The sequence below is a fragment of the Paroedura picta genome, chromosome 3 (genome assembly GCF_049243985.1).
Source record: "Paroedura picta isolate Pp20150507F chromosome 3, Ppicta_v3.0, whole genome shotgun sequence".
NCBI lineage: Eukaryota > Metazoa > Chordata > Lepidosauria > Squamata > Gekkonidae > Paroedura > Paroedura picta.
In genome coordinates, this window is record NC_135371.1 from 73,526,795 (window position 1) to 73,549,628 (window position 22,834).

At 44.2% G+C, this 22,834-nt stretch overlaps 1 protein-coding gene across 2 annotated transcripts in view; it reads left to right on the top strand.

Moving 5' to 3' along the window:
• Positions 1–21,120, top strand: part of CLINT1 (clathrin interactor 1) — a 107,901-nt gene extending 86,781 nt beyond the window's left edge. For both annotated transcript variants that reach the window (XM_077326395.1, XM_077326396.1), the window contains 3 exons: positions 8,030–8,310; positions 8,969–9,173; positions 19,057–21,120. In XM_077326395.1, the coding sequence (XP_077182510.1) occupies positions 8,030–8,310; positions 8,969–9,173; positions 19,057–19,421 (851 nt within the window). In that variant the 3' untranslated portion in view covers positions 19,422–21,120. The remainder of the gene's footprint in view (positions 1–8,029; positions 8,311–8,968; positions 9,174–19,056) is intronic.
• The last annotated feature ends 1,714 nt before the right edge of the window (positions 21,121–22,834 follow it).

The window sequence follows — 22,834 nt, forward strand, 5'->3', positions numbered from 1 at the left end:
CAACCTCACTCATAGTAGTACATTGAATTATTAGTGTACCTGCAACAATTCACAAAACCCCTTTTTGTTGTCAGTGGTCACATATGTCAAAGCAACTATTGTACATATTTGTGCAAAGCAGTGATTGAGAAAAAATACTAGCTGTATAGCAAAGGAGTAGTCCTTTGGGCTTCAAGTTGTGAATTCCAGACTGCTTTGCTTCTCCTCTTGTAACAATTCTCATTTTGTTACGTATACAGGTATTCCCAATAATAAACAACTTACTTGTCCTGGATTTCTACATATCAATTACCCTATTTGGAAATATTAAATAAATGTTAACTATATCCCAAGGGGGGCTTGATATTGCCTTAGATCATATAATTTAATTTATAAATAATCGTATTTCTTTTATTGGGTTTATATAGCTTTTGTGTTTCCCAGAGCCATCTTTTCTGTGAACCCAAATTATTATCTGTGCTTTAATCTTTATATCTAATGGAGAACTATGGACATCTTCTGATAATTAATCAAGTAATTTGTTTGTTTGTTTTTTAATTTTTATTTATTTTATTGTATATAAAGCGCTTACTGAAAGATGAAAAGAAAAAGAAACAACCAGCTAGCAAAATAATTGTTGATACATGTGAGAGTATAGTCTGTTATTATCTTAAGAAGTATATATTCAGTTCCCAACGCATATTAGTCCTAACCTAAAAGTTACTGCTGTCTTTCTTAAGAAAAACCAGGTAATTGCTCCACTGTTCGTCACATTCTTCAGATGGTCGCAAAAAATGGAATTGTGCTCTTTTCCATGATGTATCTGCTGGTAGGTCTTGAAATATTTGTGATTCTTGATCCACCAAACTCAGCGGCGTCTCCTGATGCTTTTTGAATAGATTATTTCTTGCAGCCTTGCTGTCAGAGCCCACAAAGATATCTCTTGGTTGCTTCTTGCGTGCGGCCGCCTTTGAATAGACTCTGTATACTTTGTCAATCTGAATCTCTTCCTCCTCTAAGTAGTCTTCCAGGCTTTCGGTGATTTCCTTCCTTAGGTCTGTTTTCCCAAATTCTTCCGAAACGCCTTTGATTTTTACGTTCCTAGCTTTAGTTTCTACTTCCAGGACTTCGGATGTGTCTTCTGCCACTCTCTCCCGCTCCTGTTGATTAACTTCCAAACATTGGATTCTCGTTTAGTGTGTTGCCAGCAGAGTTGTGTTTTCATCAGCTATTTTCTTCAAACTGTCGATTCTGTCTGAGAGCTCTTTCTTGGTATCTTGAATTTCCTTCTCAACCTTTTTGACTACTTTCAGTATCTCTGAGTTGCCCTTGCATAATAAATGAAACATCTGTGCATTAGTTAGGTTTTCCATTGCTGTAAACAATTCCACAACACCACCATATAGTCACAGATCACAGACAGGGTGTCTCGCGAGAGTTCGGGTGATCAGGACTTATCAGTTAGTCAATCTCCGTATTCTGTCAACATCTCCCGCTGGGCTCTCCTTAACAAATTCTTAAGATCTTTCTTTTGTTTTAACGAGTGTATTTAGCTGGCTTGTTTCCCATCCGAAGAAAGAATTCCCTTGCAAATCGAAGGTTCAATCACAAACAATTCCCTTGAGAAGAAAAGCCTAAGGAAGCCAAGTTGGCTCCATAAGCAGTTGTCAAAAGATTTGAGGAATAAAAAAGAGATTTAGGAAATGGAAGGAAGGCCTTATTACCAAGGATGAGTATAAACAAATAACCAAAAATTGTAGGGGGAGTGTTAAGGGGGAGTATTAGTAAAGCTAAAGCTCAATATGACCTTAGGCTAACAAGAAATGCTAAACATAACAAAAAAGGCTTCTCTAGTTATATTTCAAGCAAGAAAAAGAATAGGGACACCATGGGACCACTGCAAGGACAAGAAAGTGAAATTATAACAGATGATGAACTGCTATTTCTCCTAAGTATCAGAGCAGACAAAACTCACAATCAGGCTTCTATAAAAAGAAAGCTTTAATTGGAAGTAGATCTGAACACTTTAACATCTGACGTCAAGACTGTTCGATATCGGGGATGCAAGCGGTTATCAATACAATTCTCCTGCCGAAACCAGATCCATTCCCAAGGGGAGGGGGTCACTCCTAACCCAGGTGTCATCCCAGGCTTCCTGCCAAGGTGCCAGAGTTAGCACGGCCTTGGTCAGGCCGGCGCCCCAGGCTACAGATAAGATGTATACAGGGACACTGGCAACAATGTATCACAGTGGGGAGACTATGCAGTGTGAAAGCAGAGGGATCAAAGGAGGAGAGAATCAAAGAGATACTACAGAGCCATAAGCAATTTAGTTACATGGGAAAGACAGTAAGAGCATGGAGATGGAGTCTCTCAGGTTCGATGAAATCAAACATAGCAGAGAGCAGAAGCTGATCCTGACACTCGGACTTCTCTTGTGAGAAATAGTGATCAATGTGTCAAAAACATAACACAACACGGGGGACGGGAATGGTGGCCTAGGATCACTGTTGGAGCAGTCCATAAACACCTAGTTTTTTAAAATGAAACAAAGTCTTCCGGAGACAGATGAACTGGATCCAAGGCTACTAAAAGAACTTGCAGATGTCATCTCTGTCCGTTACTTTTGACACTTCTTGGAGAACAGGTGAGGTGCCAGACGATTGGAGCCGGGCAAATGTTGTCCCCATCTTCAAGAAAGGGAAAAAGGAGGATCCAGGTAATTATCGACCCATCAGTTTGACATCTGTAGCTGGCAAAATTTTGGAACAAATTATCAAACAATCAGTCCTTGAGCAGCTGGAACTGAGAGCTATGATTTCTAAGACTCAGCATGGGTTTCGCAAGAACAAGTCACGTCAGACCAACCTTATCTCTTTTTTTAAGAAAGTGACTATCTTGCTGGATCAGGGGAATGCCGTGGACATAGTTTATCTGGATTTCAGTAAAGCTTTTGATAAGGTATGATATTCTTGTTGACAAGTTGGTAAAATGTGGTATGGATCCTAATTCTGTCAGGTGGATCAATAACTGATTAACAAATCGTACACAGAGGGTACTTGTTAATAACTCTTGGAAAAGAATGACGAGTACCCCAAGGATCTGTCCTGGGGCCTGTGTTGTTCAACATATTTATAAATGTTTTGGATGAAGGATTAGAGGAGATACTTATTAAATTTGCAGACGATACTAAACTAGGAGGGGTAGCAAACACAACTGAAGACAGCAACAGAATACAGGATGATCTTGATATGCTCAAGAAGTGGGCTAAACTGAATAAAATGAAGTTCAATAGGGACAAATGTAAAGTTCTGAATTTAGGTAGGAAAAACCAAATACACCAATATAAGATGGGGGAGACTTGTCTTAGCAGTAGCAGGTGCAAAAAGGATCTTAGTAGACCATACATTGAACATGAGTCAGCAGTGTGACTCAGTGGTTAAAAAGTCAAATGGGATTTTGGGCTGTATCAAACGGAGTATCGTGTCCAGATCATGGGAGGTGATGGTAACGTTTTACTCTGCTCTGGTTCAGCCTCACTTTGTGTACTGTGTTCAGTTCTGGGCACCCCAGTTGAAGAGGGATGTTGACAAACTGGAACGTGTCCACAGGAGAGCAACAAAGGTGGTGAGGGGTTTGGAGACCAAGATATATGAGGAAAGCTTGGTCTGTTTAGCCTAGAGAGGAGACGACTGAGAGGGGATCTGATAGCCGTATTTAAAACGGTGCTATATGGAGGATGGAGCAGAATTGTTCTCTCTGGCCCAAGAGGGACAGACCAGAATGAATGGGCTGAAATTAATTCAAAAAAAATTCCGTCTAAACATCCGGAAGAGGTTCCTGACAGAGCGGTTTCTCAGTGGAACAGGCTTCCTCGGGAGGTGGTAGGTTCTCCATCTTTGGAAATTTTTAAACAGAGGCTAGATAGCCATCTGAAGGAGAGGCTGATTCTGTAAAGGCAAAGGGGTGCCAGGTTACAGTAGATTAGCGATTGGGATGTGAGTGTCCTGCATAGTGCAGGTGTTTGGACTAGATGACCCAGGAGGTCCCTTCCAACTCTATGATTCTATGAAATCCAAGGGCCACCGAAAGCTTCAAGGAGAAGTGGGAGGTAGGGAAGTTACCCTCCCTCTAGCACAGAGATTTCCAACCAGGAGTGCATGGGAGGAGGTCCATGGCCTTTCCCATTCTACCTTAGTAGACTCAGCCGTAAGCTAGGCAGCTGGCCATTTCCATTGTTCCCCTCCCCCTCTTAAGTATGAGTGAGCTCTCTCATTGTTTCTATACCTGGGAGGAGGCTGAGCCTGCATATCTGCTCCAACTTTAAATCACCTCCTGTTTCTCCCTCCCCCCTGCACCCTGTCCTCCTCAACCCTGCCTTTTAACATGGGTGGTGATGTCACTTCCATAGCTCCTCAAAGCCTGAAAAGTTATTCCAGGGGCTCCTCCATGGTCAAAAAGTTGAAAAAGGCTGCTCTAGCATAATTCTACTTTGTTCAGGGTAAGGTCCAAGCCTGTAGTTTCTACACTCACTTCTCCCTTAATGCTCTAATGCATTAATGCTCTAATGCATTAGTATTTTTTCTTCTTAGAGTTAGTTGTTTGCTTAATTCCTGGGAAAACAACTGAGAAATTCCTCTATTACAAGGCTTTTAGTTTAGAAGGAATGGCTTTTCTTTTCAGATATGCATTGTCTTGGGGACAGCAACCATCTGAATTGCGAATCTAAGTCCTTAAATGCTTGAAGTGGTGCTGTTCTATCTTGATTTTATTGTTTACTGAAAATGGAGGTTTGGGGGTTTGGAAGCCTATTATGCAAATAATACAACCTATATGAGATATCCCTTTATCAGTATTAATATGATTAATCTATACTGATCACCATTATGCAAAGAGCCAGCAGTGATTAATCATTCTTGAACAATAAAGCCCCTCTAGAACTTAGTTGATTAATCATCTTTGGTAAAGTTCCCAAAAGAATGTTAACAAATTTCTCTCCATTCTCCCCTTTTTCTGTATACATGTCTTTGGATGTAAGCATTCAGTAACTGGAGAATTGGCACATTCAGCATTTACTTATCCATCAGGAATACTTAAAGTGTGCTTAAATTTTTTAATAGGCAGTACTAATTGAAATACTCCCAATAAAAGTCCCTTTTGTAAGGCAAATGAAAGCAAAAATGTTTTGTTATGGCCCCAAGCTAATGAATTTCAGCCTCCTACTTGCAATAAAGCAGACTGTAGAGCATACATATTTGTTAATATCCTATTGTTTCCCTTCCCTTCTTTACTGAACTGTCAGTCTACCTATGAAGATAAAATTAAGATTTTTATACCCAGGTGCACAGGTAGCATAAGAAATATTGACATGCGATGCAAATTATTGCAGCATTTTTATTATTATCATTATCCTTATTATTATTTATTTCCTGCCTCCCCTGGAGGCTCGAGGCGGGTCACATAAAACCAATCCCCTAAAAACAGTAATAAGAACAATGAAACATAGTACATTAATCACAACAAGCCAAGACAAGAATGACGGCCAGGTTCATGCAACTAACCCAATACCCATAACCCCACTAAAAGGGGGAAAAAGAGGGGGGGGCTTGATGGCACACGCAACTGCCACATTTGTGAGGGGGGGGGGCGGATCTTCCTTGCTGCCTGGCCTCAACCAAAAGCCTGGCGGAAGAGTTCCATCTTGCAGGCCCTGCAGAACGTTGAAAGTTCCCACAGGGCACGCAGCTCTTCCGGGAGCTCATTCCACCAGGTCGGGGCCAGGACCAAAAAGGCCCTGATCGAGGCCAGGCGAGCGTCCTTGGGGCCAGGAATGACCAATAGGTTAGCCCCCTCAGAGCATAAGTATAGGGCGATAAGGCATCGATAGTCACCCCCAAATTTCTGGCCTGAGTCGTGATTTTAAGTTGCGTCCCGGCCAGAGAGGGTAAGTGCGCTTCCTGGTCTGCTCCCCTACGGCCCAACCACAGGACCTCCGTCTTGGAGGGGTTGAGTTTCAGGTGACTCTGCTCGAGCCATCCAGTCACGGCTTCCAAACATCTGGTGAATGGTTCCGGGGGAGAGTCCGGGTGGCCATCCATGAGGAGGGTGTCATCAGCATACTTATGGCAACCGAACCCATAACTCCGCACCAGTTGAGCATAAAGATGTTAAATAATGTGGGGGAGAGCACCGAGCCCTGTGGGACCCCACAAGGGAGCCGGTAAGGGCCCAATAGTTTATCTCCTATTGCTAACCTCTGTGTCCAGTTTTGGAGGAAGGAGCGTATCCAGCGCAAGGCTATACCCCTTATCCTCTTACCGGCGAGACAGCTTGCTAACAGCTCATGATCGACCACGTCAAACGCGGCCAAAAGATCTAAAAGAACTAGCACAGCAGAGCCGTCAAGCTGGTGACGGAGGTCATCCAATAAAGGAGACCAACATAGTCTCAACCCCGTGGAAGCCAGACTGGTATGGATTGAGGGCCAAAGTATCTTCCAGGAACACTAGGAGCTGGTCCGCCGCAGCCCTTTCCACCACCTTTCCCAGGAACACTAAGTGTGCTACTGGGCGGTAGCTTGCAGGGTCATGCGGGTCCAGAGATGGTTTCTTGAGGAGAGGGCATACCACCACTTCCCTCAATGCCTCAGGGAACTCCCCCAATTGGAGAGAGCAGTTGACAATGTCCCTGAGCTGATCACCTATCCGTCCACTACTCCCCTTAATGAGTCAAGATGGACAGGGATCAAGGGGGCAAGTGGTTGCCCTCATCCTCCTTAGTAACCCATCCATTAAGATTAGGTAAGTAAGATTCCAGTTAATAGGCAACTTTGTAAATTGCTAATTTTGAGCCAGCTGTATAGGCCAGATTATTTTGAAGTCAGTAGGGTCTCATCTCTGACCTTACATTTCCCAAGTCTATCATTTTGTACTTAGGTAGGAAAACTCATCAACTGCTCATATAATCATTAATTAAAAATCTTGAACTATTTCTTTTGTCCGCACACTTGTGATTTCTTGCTGAACTGAAGAACGTGAGTGGCATCTGGAGCACTTAACTTCAGGAAACTACTTTTATACAGTTGGAACATTCTGTTTTGCATGTGAGCATTAAGCAAAATACATGCATTTTGTCTGTGTCAAGCCTAGGTAGTAAAATCATTTTAAACATTTACCAGTGTTTTTTTTTCTTTTTATAGTATGAGGATTTCACAACTGAAATAAAGAATGTGTCCAGAACAGAATATTCCTCCTTTTCATTATCTCCTCTACAACTTGCAATTCCACTTGTAAATTTTATTCTCCTAGTAAAACATTTTAAAATGGGGGAAGTACAGACCCTGAGAGCATGTGTGAACTTTGAATGCATATATTTATCAAAGCACCCGTAGACTGCTAAATAAATACTACACAATGCTGTTAACAAGCACAACAGAGGCGAGATAAACACCCTGAGGCAGCTGAATTTGAAAAACCATGATTTTATTGGTATCCCACTTAGCAATACTAGTTTAATAACTCATTGTACAGCATGTAATTTATATGTTATCATACGGGTTTGAACAAATAGCTGTTTTTATGACTTCTTATGGCTGTGAGACCAGCCTTGTTCACAGTGATTGATTCACAGCATCACTGAGTTGATGTTTGCAGCTCCAGGTTTTGGATCCTAGCCATTTAAGTGCTGAAGTTCTGCCATGCCTTTGATGCCTTCTGTATCCACAGCAGCCATTTTTGTCGGAGGTTGCGTTAGATCCTTCAGATTTGCTCTTGGAAGTTCTGTGTCTATGTGGCTCTCTCCCTTTGTGCTGAGTCCATAGACGATGTATCATCCTGCCATACTTCTAGAGCTCGGATTGGTGTTCCTTATTTCCTTTGTAACCCTGTTAAAATGGTTGGAATATTCATGAGACAGAGTAATGTCCAGATGGAGATTCTACCTGCAGAAGTTAATCTAGATGGGCACAAATCAGCTCTCATTTGTTTCACTTCACAGAGTGTGGCACTTGTTCTGTGCCCTTCACAAAGCCTCTTACCTTTTCCTTCCCCAGGTACAGTTGCAAGTGGGAATGGAGAGTTTGGTGACTGGAGTGCCTTCAACCAAGCCTCTCCCTCTGGGGAGCTTTTCAGTGGCCCTGCTAAGCCAGCTGTTGAGCTCTTTGGTGGCCCTGCTCAACCAAGTATTGGCCAGCCTCCAGCAGCTTCAAATTCTGCTGACCTCTTTGATTTGATGAGTTCCTCCCAAGCCACCATGACCTCCTCCCAAAGCATGAATTTCTCTATGATGGGTTCTAATACTGTCAGTCTGAATCTACCCATGTCAAGGTCACAGGTATGATGTTATTCTTCAGTCCCTTAACAAACCATTATGAAAAGTTACCTCAATGGTTTTGACAAACTTATAGCTAAAGCGCCTTGTCATTCATAGCTCTCAAGTGCCAGCTTGTCTTTTTGCTTCTATTATTACTCTTTATATGGATTTTTGTTACATTAAAAGAAAAATTAAGTAATCCAAGAACCATATAATATATTGTGAACTGCAAGCTTGTAGTATAGGAGTCAGTATATTCTGACATTCTGTGTCACAGGAGATTTTGCCCAATTGAAAATTAATGGACTATTAAACAATCTTTTTAATTGGTAAATGTTGCTAGTTAATATTCCATAATAATTTAGACTGGCAGCAGTCCATTTTGGGATGTGGGGAGGCAGTGAAGATGGGATACTTGACTTTTGTGGGTTATTACCACTGGCATAGATCCAACCTATGATGGAACAAAGTACTCACAAATGATCTTGAGAATTTTATGAGTATGAACTTCAACTTCCTTGCCTCTTTAGTTCTCTTAGGGAAGCATAAATGTCCATCTGTTTCTCTTTATGGAGGCTGAATGAACTCTCAGAGAAATAACAACTCTAAAATATGTTAAGCAACAAATGGCACATATATAATATATATATATATATATATTTTTTAATTATGCTTCTAGCCTTTGCAAAACGTTAACCCGATGATACAGAAGCCTAACCCACTTTATAATCTGGGCACAGAGATGGTCCAAAAAAATGCAAGCAAGACTCTGCCATCCACCTGGTCAGACCCTAGTGTAAACATCAGTTTGGACAATTTAGTTCCTGGTATGCAGCCTTCTAAGCCCCAACAACCATCACTGAATACAATGATTCAACAACAAAGTAAGTAATCTTCTTGGTTGAACATTATTGTTGACATACATGTTTGGCTAACACTTTAAAAAATCTGCTTGCCTGATGTAATTCTTAGTAATCTATATTTGTAGTCATGGTTGTGGTCTACTAAAAACAGAGTGAAAGAATATGACCTTATCAGTCCCAGTACAATCTCTTTCTCCTATGATTAGAATATTTGAGAAAACTGCGCAACTGTTCAATTTTAGGTTGTAGTTTGTTCTGATTGTGAAAATTTTACCATTTTTCACATGTAGCCAATACATAAGAAACTTTGGAGAAACTGCAGTGAGGAAAATAAAATCCTTCATAGGAAATGTGAAGCTGAGTTGACTCACCAGAGCTGGGTACAAAATGGCTACTAGATATGTGCCTGGCAGTTAGAATGGGAAGTGATGGTCAATGCTCACATGGGCTTCTTGTGTCTTTACAAGATGCTTGAAATACCAGAAGGTTATGAAACAAGTGCAAAACATGTGACTCACCACCAGCCAAATATGGTGGCCTGCTCTGCGTTTGACAGTCCTTGTTGTGCAGTGCTAGTTAGGATGCAAAAGCAAGAGGTTCCTCAGAGCTCAGATGGCTGGTAAGCTGCATTTAGACTGGCTGATAGTAAATTGTGTGGGTCTGTTTCTAATAATTTGTTTACCGTCACCATCATAATCCAAGGATTCAGTAGTCTTAGAAATTCTGCAGTGTATTTCCCAGATCAACAGGCTCCCACAGAGGGGGCTACTTGCCAGAAAATGGACAAGACCCTGGAGGAGCAGCCCGGGGCTCCTCTGAAAGACACGCGGGGCAGCAGGATGGTGCCACGCAGGAGCCACACACAAGCTGGAAGCCAGGTGCCAAGGAGAAGCGGCACAACCGGACAAAGGAGGCTCCCGAGGGAACAAAGCCCAGCGAAAAGACCTACACACAGCCGGAGACAAAGAGGAAGCAGACCTTGCCGCGAGACTCCAATACCTGCCCTGAGTCAGGCGCAGAATGTTCCGGGGCTCTGGAACGTTCACTACACAGAAAGGCCACGTGGCTGGAGAGGCCAATTGCGGCGTGGGATGCTCTGGGGATCCGGAGCGCGCACCAGCTACAGATGCGGACGCCCACACAAATCGGGTGTCCAGCACACAGGAACACTGCGGGAGACAATGGGCCGGCGAGCCCCCAGGGTGAGCGATCTGGGCAGAGTACCCACCGTGGTGCTCCCTCTCAGAGTGCTGAATTGGAAGCAGGCAGCCCCGAACCATGGGTGGAAGAGCTTTCCACTCGTACCCGCTCCCACCGCGCCGAGCTCCAACAGGCCTCCAAGAGGGCGCCCCCCCAGGCTTCTGCCAGCACTCCCCATTCTTCCAGTTCCCTCAGCCCAGACTCGAGCATTGGGGAGGGGGACTGGGAGGAACCTGAAAATGTGCTCATTGAAGAGCCTGCATGCAACCAGGACACTGGCGGGGGCAGGCTCCCTGCCTAGACATGCAGGAAAAGGACTGGGAGGAGGGTGCTGATGAGGAAGAGTGGGATTTTTTGGAATTCCTGCAGTGGAAGCATTTCCAAGCCAGGAAGGCTAGGTTCAGGTCTGCTCCCTCACAGTCACCCATGCCTGCAAATCAGTAAGACTGCGCAGGGACAGAATCAGCATGCTGTTTCCTTCTATAAGCAGGATGATTCACAGTCATCAGAGGAGGATGAGACCCAGTCCAGAAATATCAGGGGGGGACCTTCCACTACGTGACGTCCCCACAATGTTCAGCGCCAGCATGCCCCTAGTCCATCAATAACAAGTGAAGCTCCCTCCTGTGCATCTTTATCTGAAGTCATGTCTGACAAGGAGGATGGAGAACTATCAAGAGAGGAAATCATTGATACAGCTGACACCTCTACCAAGCTTTTTCAAGCAGAAAACTTGCAGCGCATTCTACCCAAGGTGATCTCTACATTAAAATATGAGATGGAATGTCAACAAAAACCCAGCTCTAAATCCTGTGCCAACCTTGATGCTAGAGGATTTAAAATACCCAAGCCTGTTCAAACAGTGCATCCTTTTCCAGACAACTTTGAAGACATCCTGAAGGCAGAATGGTTCATTCTGGGACTGGGTAACTCACTAGCATTGGTTGCCAAACGACTTTACACCCTCACAGAGGAGGTGATGGAGGACCTCAAAGTTCCTCTCGTGGATGTGCCCATGGTGGCTCTACATTCTGGTGCCATACTGCCAAAAGATGGGGAAAAATTCCATAAGAGACTCAGTGGACAAGAAGAATGAGCATGCCCTCAAGAAAAACTATGAGGCTGCTTCCATGGCAATCAGGGCCTCCGCTGCCTTATCGAATTTTAACAGGGCTATAGTCATCTGGACCGATGACATGCTCAAGTCTCCTGAGTTTGCCACTTCCACCAGACGATCAAGAGACAATCACCAAGATCAAGAGGGCTGCGGAGTTTGCGGCTGATCCATCGCAAGATGCCATTCAATTCTGCGCCAGGGCTCAGGCAGCCAATGTTGCTGTTCGCCGCAACATCTGGCTCAAGCACTGCAGGGTGGACCATACGTCCCAAAATTCCGTGTCCTCATCAAAATTCTCCAGACGCCTACTTTTCGGAGAATCCAATCTGAACAAGGTCCTGGTGGAAACCAATAAAAAGAAGAAGGCAATGCCAGCATCTCATGCTACTAGTCGGGGAAGAGATTTTCAATACAAACGGCAGTCCTTTCATCCCTACCATTCCTCTGGGAGTTCCAGAGACTCCGGTGAGTTCAGGAACGCAGCTCCAAGATCAGGCCGAACTCCAACCAGTGAAACCCTCAGACCTTCCGCCAAGACCGGGATCAGTAGCCAAGAAAAAACACTGCCTGACTCCCTGGTGGGGGCAAGCTCCATTCCTTCCACAAAGAAGAAGCCGCTCCACCACCAATCAGTGGGTGCTGGACATTATCTCGGGGGGATATCGAATAGAACTCATAGCCAGGTCTCCAGATCATTTTGTCCAATCACCTGTCCCAAAACGAAAAGAACGGAAGAAACTTTTGGCACAATCCATTCAACATCTCGCCGACATTGCCACCATCGAGGAGGTCCCGCACTCTCAACGCTTCTTGGAAGTGTATTCTATTCTCTTTGTAGTACCAAAGAAGTCTGGCAACTGGCGCACTATTCTAAACCTCAGGGCCCTCAACAAGTGGGTAAAGAAGTGCCTTTTCCGGATGGAATCTCTGTGCCACATTCTTCAGGTGCTACAACAGGGAGACCTACTTACATCCTTGGATCTCCGAGAAGCATACCTGCACATACCAATACATCCAGATTAGGCTTGTGCAATTCAGCTGCTTTGGCGGCCGTTCCCTCTGGGCACAGCGGTGGGGGAGGGTGACGCAGGTAGCGGCGCGATGGCGGGCACAACCACGCAGGCGCGGAGGGAATGGCCGCCAAAGCAGCCGAATTGCACAAGCCTAATCCAGATTACAGGAAGTATCTTTGCTTCTGCCAACGAGGCAAGCATTACCAGTACATGGTGTTCCCTTTTGGTCTCTCATTGGCACCCAGGGTATTCACAAAGGTCATGGTCACCCTGGTGGCAAGACTGAAACAGGAAGGAGTCCACATTTATCCATATTTAGACGACCTGCTTCTGAGGGACAAGGATCGGGAGTCGGAACAAGCCAGCACCGTCAGGACACATCAAGTACTACAACAACATGGCTTCCCAAGCAACGAGGACAAGAGTCACTTGAACCCCGCTACAGACCTGGTGCACCTGGGAGCGAGGATCTGTACTCAAAGGGCAACAGTCTTTCTCCCAAAGGACAAGCAGGCCAAACTCCAGAGTCTTGTGGCCAACATTGTGCACAACAGGTCCACCGACCTCATGTATCTGGCCACCGTTCACATTTTCACTCCCGACCGCTACAGTGGCTGCTGTTGCCTTTTCAGTGCCATATAGCAAGGCATCAGAACAATCACAAGATCGTTCCCGACTACATAAAAAGAGAGCTTCACTTGTGGCTATCACCAAAACATCTCCAACAGGAGACATTGTTCTCACGTCCACAGCAAATCATAGTTACAATGGATGCCAGCCAAAGAGTCTGGGGGGCTCATTTTCGGCATCAGTCAGCCCGTCGGGATCAGTCAGACGGAGAGCTCTCACAGCATCAACTGGCCGGTCTGCCTAGCTCTCCAACATTTTCAACCATTACTACAGGGCGCACATGTTCTGGTGTGCACGAAAAACATGACCACAAAGGCCCACATCAACAGACAGGGGGTACTTGGTCACACTCCCTGTATCTCGAGGCACGTTGGCTTCTGAGATGGATGGAGCAACACCTTGCCAGCCTCAGAGCCGAGCATCTACAGGGCTTTGCCAATCACCAGGCAGATTGGCTAAGCTGCCAAGACTTGGACCCTGGGGAATGGAGTCTAAACCAGGAGGTGTTTCAACATATAACGACACGGTTCGGGCATCCGATCATGGACCTCATGGCAACACCCCTCAATGCCCGGACAAAATGGTTTCTAACCTGCTTCTACCACAGGGAGGCAGAGGGGGAGGACGCGTTAACCTGTCCTTGGCCACGGGGTCTCCTGTACACTTTTCCACCAATCCCTGTCGTAGGTAGACTTCTGCACAGGATACGCGCAGAGGAAGCTCTCGTGATTCTGGTGGCACTCCACTGGCCACGACGACCATGGTTCTTGGATCTAGTCTGAATATCAGCAACAAAACCTTGGCCGCTTCCACTTCACAGGGATCTTCTTCTGTAGGGCCCAGTTCAACACCAAAACCCCGAATGGCTACAACTGATGGCCTGGAAATTGAAAGGTGATCTTTACAATGATTAGGCCTCCCAACTGAGATTATCGATGTCATGGTACAAGCCAGAAGACTCATATACAATCACACCTGGAGAACCTACTCCAAGTGGGCCACCAACCATGGGGTGGACCCGGCTACTCCATCCGTTAAGGATGTACTCACGTTCCTATACGAGGGCAGAAAACAAGGCCTTCGTGCGGGAACATTGCGTCGGCAGGTGTCGGCAATGCCATTTGTTGTTGGCCCTACCCACCAAGCAGGTCACACCCTGGACTTGATTTTTGAGGCATGGTTGAGTATGGATCTGGTCACGACTACTGCCGTGCCATGGTCGGACTACTATACCCTGAAGACTCGGCTTAGGTTGCCATCTCCCTCTCAATTGGGCACCAAGCACATTTCAGCTCGCCCGCGGAGACTTATGGATCCAATTGGATTCCTGAATGCTCTGCGGGACCCAATGCTTCCCGGCACTTCTCTAGATAGACTGGTCAGCGACTGGCATGACAGAATGCTGGCAGAATGCTGGCAGCCATTGATGAGATAACTCCCAAACGCCCTCTCCAACCCCGTCTCAAGTGGGCTCCATGGTATACGGAGGAGCTCCGCCAGAAGAAACAGGAACTGAGACGGCTAGAGCGAGTTTGGAGGAAGACTCGTGATGAAGAATCTAGAGCATCTTATAGAATGCAGTTAAGAGCCTATGAAATGGCGGTGAAGTCAGTGAAACAAAACTTTTACTCGACTAGCATCGTGTCTGCGCACTCACGCCTGACACAATTATTTAGGATAGTCCGATCTCTCACCGCCCTCGATGGTGCCAAAATAATAGCCAATTGGACATTAGCTGTGAGGCATTTGCGAGTCACTTCGCAGACAAAATCTCAAGGCTTCGTCATGACCTTCCTTCAACTTTAGACACAGAAAGTGAACTAGAGGCCCCTTGGCCTCTTTGGAGAGAACAATTAATCACTTCAGACGACTCTCAGAAACTGAAGTGGACAGGATGCTAGCAGCAACGAGGCTAACCACTTGCCCACTAGACCCATGCTCATCATGGCTCCTAAAAACAACAGACAGAAGAATAGGAGCCCCCCTCCGGAAAATAATTAACCTCTCCCTCTCTACAGGAGAATTCCCGGTTTAAAAGAGGCAGTGGTACGCCCGTTACTCAAGAAATCATCCCTGGCTGCGCAAGACCCTGACAACTATCGCCCTGTTTCACACTTAGCGTTTCTGAGGAAGTTAGTTGAAAGGGCTGCTGTGGACCAAATATGAGCATTCCTGGAGGAAACTTCAACCCTTGACCCATTTCAGTTGGGCTTTCGGCCTGGACATGGGGTGGAGACAGCACTAGTCGCCCTGATGGACGACCTCCGACGCCAGCTAGACCAGGGTGGGTAAGCGCTGCTCATACTATTAGACCTATCGACAGCATTTGACACAGTAGACCATGAGCTCCTAGCTCGCCGCCTCGCCGACACCGGAATATGGGGAACGGCCCTCAAATGGCTGAATTCCTTCCTCCGGGGCCGTGGACAGAGGGTAGACTTCTGCAACTCACTCTACAGAGGGCTTCCCTTGAGAATGATCTGGAAACTCCCAACTAGTCCAAAATGCTACAACACAGTTCCTTACAGAGACCCAATGGAGGGTGCACACCCAACTTCATTGGCTCCAGGTTGGACACCAGATTAAATTCAAGGTTTTGGTTCTGACTTTTAAATAGTCTAGGACCAGTGTATCTGCAGAACCACCTCTTCCATTCTCCCCCCCTTTGGTCAGCAGACCAAAACTTGCTCAGGGTCCCTGGCCCCAACTATGTGAGACTGGCCTCAACTAGGGCCAAGGCCTTTTCAGCCCTGACCCCGGCCTGGTGGTATGCTCTGCCAACTGAGATCAGGGCATGTGGGACCTTAATCAGTTCTGTAGGGCCTGCAAAGCAGAGCTGTTCTGCCAGACCTAGTTTTGAGGCCAGGAATCATGCCATCAACAACATCTTTATTACAATAAAATCAAAGTCCAGTAGCACCTTTAAGAACAACAAAGATTTATTCAAGGCGTGAGCTTCCATAGAATTCCTTTTGAGATGGGGAGCCAAGGAAGCTTGTAGCCAAACGCGGATGTTGGATTTTCGTAGGGCAAACTTTAATAAACTCAGAGACATGATGAGTGTCATACCATGGACGAGAATGCTGGAAGGGAAGGGAGCATGTGAAGGGTGGGCGCTACTCAAACAGGAGCTATTGCATGCTCAATCAATGACTATCCCAGAAAGACGAAAACACTGCAGGAGCTCTAAGAAGCCTATTTGGATGAACAGAGAACTTCAAGAGGAACTAAGAAAGAGAAGGAAAATGTTCAGGAAATGGAGGGAAGAACAGAGCTCTAAAGAAGAGTACCTACAGGTTACTAGGCACTGTAGATCAATCATCAGAAAGGCCAAAGCTGAGAGTGAGCTAAGATTGGTCAGGGAAGCCCATTGTAACAAGGAAAGATTTTTCAGTTATGTGAGGAGCAAACGTAAAGTAAAGGAGGCAATAGGCCCACTGTTGGGTGCAGATGGACGAACTCTCACGGAAGATGCAGAAAAAGCAGAAAGGCTTAGTGCCTATTTTACATCTGTTTTTTCCCACAGGTCAAAGTGTTTAGGCACATCTAGAGATGGCCATAGCCAAAGGACAGTGTCTGGGTGGCAGGTTAACATGGATAGAGAGGTTGTCGAGAGGCATTTAGCTGCACTGGATGAGTTCAAATCCCTTGGTCCGGATGAAATGCACCCGAGAGTACTCAAAGAACTTTCCAGAGAACTTGCACAGCCCTTGTCCATCATCTCTGGAACCTCTTTAAGGACTGGAGATGTCCCGGAGGACTGGAAGAGAGCAAATGTTATTCCGATCTTCAAAAAAGGGAGGAAGGATGACCCGGGAAACTACAGACCAGTGAGTCTGACCTCTGTTGTGGGGAAGATAATGGAGCAGATATTAAAGGGAGCGATCTGCAAATATCTGGAGGACAATTTGGTGATCCAAGGAAGTCAGCATGGATTTGTCTCCAACAGGTCCTGCCAGACCAACCTGGTTTCCTTTTTTGACCAAGTAACAGGTTTGCTGGATCGGGGATATTCGGTTGATGTCATTTACTTGGATTTTGACAAGGTTCCCCATGATGTTCTGATGGATAAATTGAAGGACTATCTGGATTTTCAGATAGTCAGGTGGATAGGGAATTGGTTAGAGAACCGCACTCAAAGAGTTGTTGTCAATGTTGTTTCATCAGACTGGAGAGAGGTGAGTAGCGGGGTACCTCAGGGCTCGGTGCTTGGCCCGGTACTTTTTAACATATTTATTAATGATCTAGATGAGGGGGTGGAGGGACTACTCATCAAGTTTGCAGATGACACTAAATTGGGAGGACTGGCAAATACTCCGGAAGATAGAGACAGAGTTCAACGAGATCTGAACACAATGGAAAAATGGGCAAATGAGAACAAGATGCAATTTAATAAAGATAAGTGTAAAGTTCTGCATATGGGTCAGAAAAATGAAAAGCATGCCTACTGGATGGGGGATACGCTTCTAGGTAACACTGTGTGTGAACGAGACCTTGGGGTACTTGTGGATTGTAAACTAAACATTAGTAGGCAGTGTGATGCAGCGGTAAAAAAGGCAAATGCCATTTTGGGCTGTATCAACAGAGGCATCACATCAAAATCACAAGATGTCAGTCCCATTGTATACGGCACTGGTCAGACCACACTTGGAGTACTGTGTGCAGTTCTGGAGGCCTCACTTCAAGAAGGACATAGATAAAATTGAAAGGGTACAGAGGAGAGCGATGAAGATCATCTGGGGCCAAGGGACCGAGCCCTATGAAGATAGGTTTAGGGACTTGGGAATGTTCAGCCTGGAGAAAAGGAGGTTGAGAGGGGACATGATATCCCTCTTTAAGTATTTGAAAGGTTGTCACTTGGAGGAGGGCAGGATGCTGTTTCAGTTGGCTGCAGAGGAGAGGACACACAGTAATGGGTTTAAACTTCAAGTACAACGATATAGGCTAGATATCAGGAAAAAAATTTTCACAGAGTAGTTCAGCAGTGGAATAGGCTGCCTAAGGAGGTGGTGAGCTCCCCCTCACTGGCAGTCTTCAAGCAAAGGTTGGATACACACTTTTCTTGGATGCTTTAGGATGCTTAGGGCTAATCCTGCGTTGATCAGGGGGTTGGACTAGATGGCCTGTATGTCCCCTTCCAACTCTATGATTCTATGATTCGAGTGCAAGCACTCTTCGTCAGACACATGATATCATGTGGCTGTGTGTGGATGGTGTGACACAGTTTACTAATGTAACAGAATTTTGCTTTTATATTCCTACTATTGTGATCAGTGGTCCCCAACCCCCCAGTCCAGAGACTGGTACCGATCCGTAGATCAGTTGGTACCGGGCCGTGGCTCCTCCTGGTCCTCCTCCCTGACTGCTGCCTTAGGGGCTGCTCTGCCACTGGCTCATCTTTGGTGCTCTCCAGCGGCCACCATGGCTGGGGCGTCCCCCTCAGCATGGCACTGCGCAGCTGCTGCTGGCAGCGCCCCCCCAGCGGGCGGCAGGAAGTCAGTGGTGCCGGTGGGAAAGCAAGCGGAGCAGGGTTCAGGTGGCGGCAGTGACATCCCTTGGCAAAAGACTGCCCCCCCCCCCGGCGGGCCTCAGTAAAATTCCCAAGCATTGAACGGTCCCCGGTGATAAAAAGGTTGGGGACCACTGGTTATGATGATCAATTCTTAGTCTGATGAAGAGTGCTTGCACTCAAAAGTTCGTGCCTTGAATATATCTTAGTTGGTCTTAAAGGTGCTACTGGACTCTGATTTTATTGTGCTACTTCAGACCAACACGGCTACTCATTTGAAAACACCTTTGTTAGTTGATGTTATTTGCCCTGAGCATCTCAGGAAGGGCAGGTTATAAGAATAAAGTTTTATTTATTTAATAAGATTGTTTTTAATTCTGTATCCAAAATAACTGAAGAATTTAGCTTTTACATTTATGCTTTGTTTTTGTATAGATATGCAACAGCCTATGAATGTGATGAATCAAAGTTTTGCAGCCTTGAGCCTCAACTCATCACCTGGCATGATGCCTGTTCGAGCTCCAGCAAATCCATTGATGGGAGGGCCTGTTCCTATGGGAATGGGAATGCCTACTGCAATGACAGGCACCATCGGCATGGCTTCCATAGGAGGCACACCTATGATGAACCAGGGAATGATGGGAATCAATGTGAACATGACAATGCCTACTTCTGGAATGGGTTTGCCTGGTGCAATGGGTGTGGCTGTTCCTAATATAACTATGACATCTGCCATGACTCCTGGAACTGTGCAGCCTAAGCAAGATGCCTTTGCAAATTTTGCCAGTTTTAGCAAATAGCTTGTAAACCAATCGGTCAGAGAAAATGAAGGATTTTAGCTGCACAAATAAAACTGGGGAAAGGGTGGAAACTGCTAATCAATTTTTTTTCCTTTTGCTTTTATCACTTTCTTTCAAGAAGCTTACATAAAGAACCGACAGGCTGTTTTGTAAATTCTGAAACTACTATTTGTTCAAGATTTGTGTGATTCATGGTTCTTCCAATGAAAGGAGTCAAATAGCTGATATTATAATGACCAAACCTTGCTATTGTAACATGACAATTAAAAGCTTTTCTAGAGGCAGAACCAGTTTTAACTTGTGGAAAGTCTGGAATTTAGGGTGAATCTGTGTGAACCTAATTTTACATTTGATTTCTTTTTTTCTTGGAATTGGTTTATCATAATTGGATCCATTCTTTTTCCTACCACTCAGTCAAATTTGAAGTCAAAGTATACTGATCAATTTTTTATAAAATATATATATATTTTTGTCCAAAAATGGCTTAGATAAGTGAGTATGGCTAATTCAAAGGGACCTGGAATGTATATATACTTTTGCTACTCTTTCAGCACCACTGCTATACTATCCACATTTTTATTATAGATTTCTTTAAGCAATTTGCATATGGGTAAATTTTGTGGAAGAGCCTCTTGTGGCGCAGAGTGGTAAGGCAGCAGACATGCAGTCTGAACCTCTGCCCATGAGGCTGGGAGTTTGATCCCAGCAGCCGGCTCAAGGTTGACTCAGCCTTCCATCCTTCCGAGGTCGGTAAAATGAGTACCCAGCTTGCTGGGGGGTAAATGGTAATGACTGGGGAAGGCACTGGCAAACCACCCCGTATTGAGTCTGCCATGAAAACGCTAGAGGGCGTCACCCCAAGTTTCAGACATGACCCGGTGCTTGCACAGGGGATACCTTTACCTTTAAAGTTTGTGGAAAGTTTCCTGCTTCTTTCTCCTGTCATATCCAGTCCAGAACTGGTAGAAGCTTCATCCAGAGCTGCTATATGGTTTCTGTTCAGAGAATTCAAGAGAAATAAATGCATGTGTGTGTGTGTACACACACATATATGGTTGGGGTGTTTTGGGGTGTTCCTTTTCTGCAGTCATACTTCATTGATAACTGGCATACTTCAGATCATTCTTTGGGCCATTGTTATACCTCTAACAGTCAAAAGGCAAAAATACGACCCTTTTTCCATGGAACATCACAATAATAACTGCATTTTTAAGTTAACAGTGAATACCTCTAAACATCTAGTTGATACTACAGCATTGGATTTTAGATTTATACACTTAGTGAATACATTTCCCTTATGTAAATATGGCCTTAGTAATTGTGAAATCCAATAGAGATAAATTAAATACATAAATATATATAAATATATATATTATTAAAGGAAACCTGTAGCAGTCATATTTTATGGATTAATGAAAACAAAGGAAATGAATGAATGAATTTAAAGCTTTTTTTCTTTTCCTGCTATAATTCTGCATTTAGGTTCACATACAAATCATGACTTTAGTCTGGAATGCAGAGTTTGTTTCTATTCACAAACCTGGGCTGCTATTGAGAATACATACTATAGGTATGAAACCTTATTGGCTCCCCTTTCTTACTTGGATTTTCATTATTATTATTACATTGATAAAAATTTTATTTCCATTGTATTCATAATGTTCTGTTATACATAACATTAAAGTGTTCATTAAAACAATGTTGGAGCTGCCTCTCCTTTCATTCCATTTGACGTTTATTAGAGCAGTTGGTGGGTAGGGGGAAATAATTATAATTTGGGCAAAGTAATTTTTTAATAAATAATTTAAAATTGTTTAATAACTTTTTATCTCCCGCTTTTCCTATCTGACTCTACAGTTAGGAATTAAAAATGAAGCAGCCAAGATATCTTGACCCACACCAGCCCTGCTAATGCTCCATCTACAACATTTCTAATTAGGCAGAAATTCATGTATTTCAGCTAAGTGGTAATGAAAAGTGATTCATTTGCTGAATAAGAGATGAAAGTGAGTGTAATTAGCTGTCTGTGATTTTTTTCTTTCAACAATTCAGTGTGTTTAAATGCGTTTCAAATAATAGGAGCTTTCAAGTGTTACATCAAAGTAATCAAGACTCAGCAGGACAAATCACCTTCTCTTCAGACTCCAGTTTTGAAACCCTTGAACTTTTGTGGAGGTTGTCTTTATGACTTTGACTTGTGACAGATTTTGATATGAAAAAAGTAGAATATATATAATCACAGGAAATGGGAAGAACTGTTTTTCAGGGGCCAGCAAGAGAGGTTGTCACACCTGTTTTGTTTTTGTTTTTTTAATTCCAGTCGGTGACAGTGACACCAGTACTGCCAAGTCTAGGGATGTGTTTTGTGAGTTCAATAAAAAAAAATCTGGACCTTGTTTAGACCAGCATCTGGAGCCAAGTTGTGAAGTAAATGAACTAAGGAATCTCATATGCTGAGAGGTCTGTCACCTCTTTTGCTAGTTGTTCTACTTCAATATGCTGTTGCTTTCCAAAGGGCTCAGGGCTGAGCTAAAAGCAGCATACTCAAAATAAGTATGATACCCAGCTCTTTCTCCTGATGGACAGCTGGCCAGATCTCCCCGCAGAAACATTTGCCAGTTGTTCGGAAGCAGTGGCTGAATGGATCAAGAAGAGTTGCCTGAAATTCAACCCCTCCAAAACGGAGGTCCTGTGGCTGGGAAAGAAGGGGCAGGATCAGGAAGCACAGCTTCCCTGCCTGGATGGGGTGCAATTGACATCTGCACCATTGGCCATGAATTTGGGCATGATCTTTTTTTCTTTTTTTTTCTGTTCAAAGTTTTTTATTTTATTTTCCAAGATTAAAGATAGTACAATGCAAGTAGTCTACATTATTGATACAGAAAGAAAAAGATTATGCTCTTCGTTTGATACACTTGATACCCCGTTTCAATCCCCTTTTAACTTATTTTCTTAGGTAAATCAGATAAGGGCCCCATTGTTCTTGAAAAGCCTCTTCTCTTCATTTAAGAATATAAGACTCCACATGGCTACAATATTATGGACTTTTATCCAAAGCTTATAAACTTTTTTGCGTTTCCACCACATTTAAAAAGAGAAGTCTACTTTGTTACCATCGTTTCAACATTTGTTTGCATAGTTTTTAACAATTTTAACTATCATAAACAATTTATACTTAACGCGGTCTTAGAGCCATCCACATTTCCACTCGGGAAAAGAAAAAAAGAGGGAAAAAAAGCCTACTTAGTTGTATGGAAAGAAAAATATATATATATATAGGTTGTTAAGGTTGTTAAGTTATATAAGTGTAAGTTATTAATACAAAAAATGGTAAAATAAAATCTTCATTAGTTACTTAGTTGTACAGAGGAAAAATATATGAGTTGTTAGATAAGTATAAGTTATATAAATAT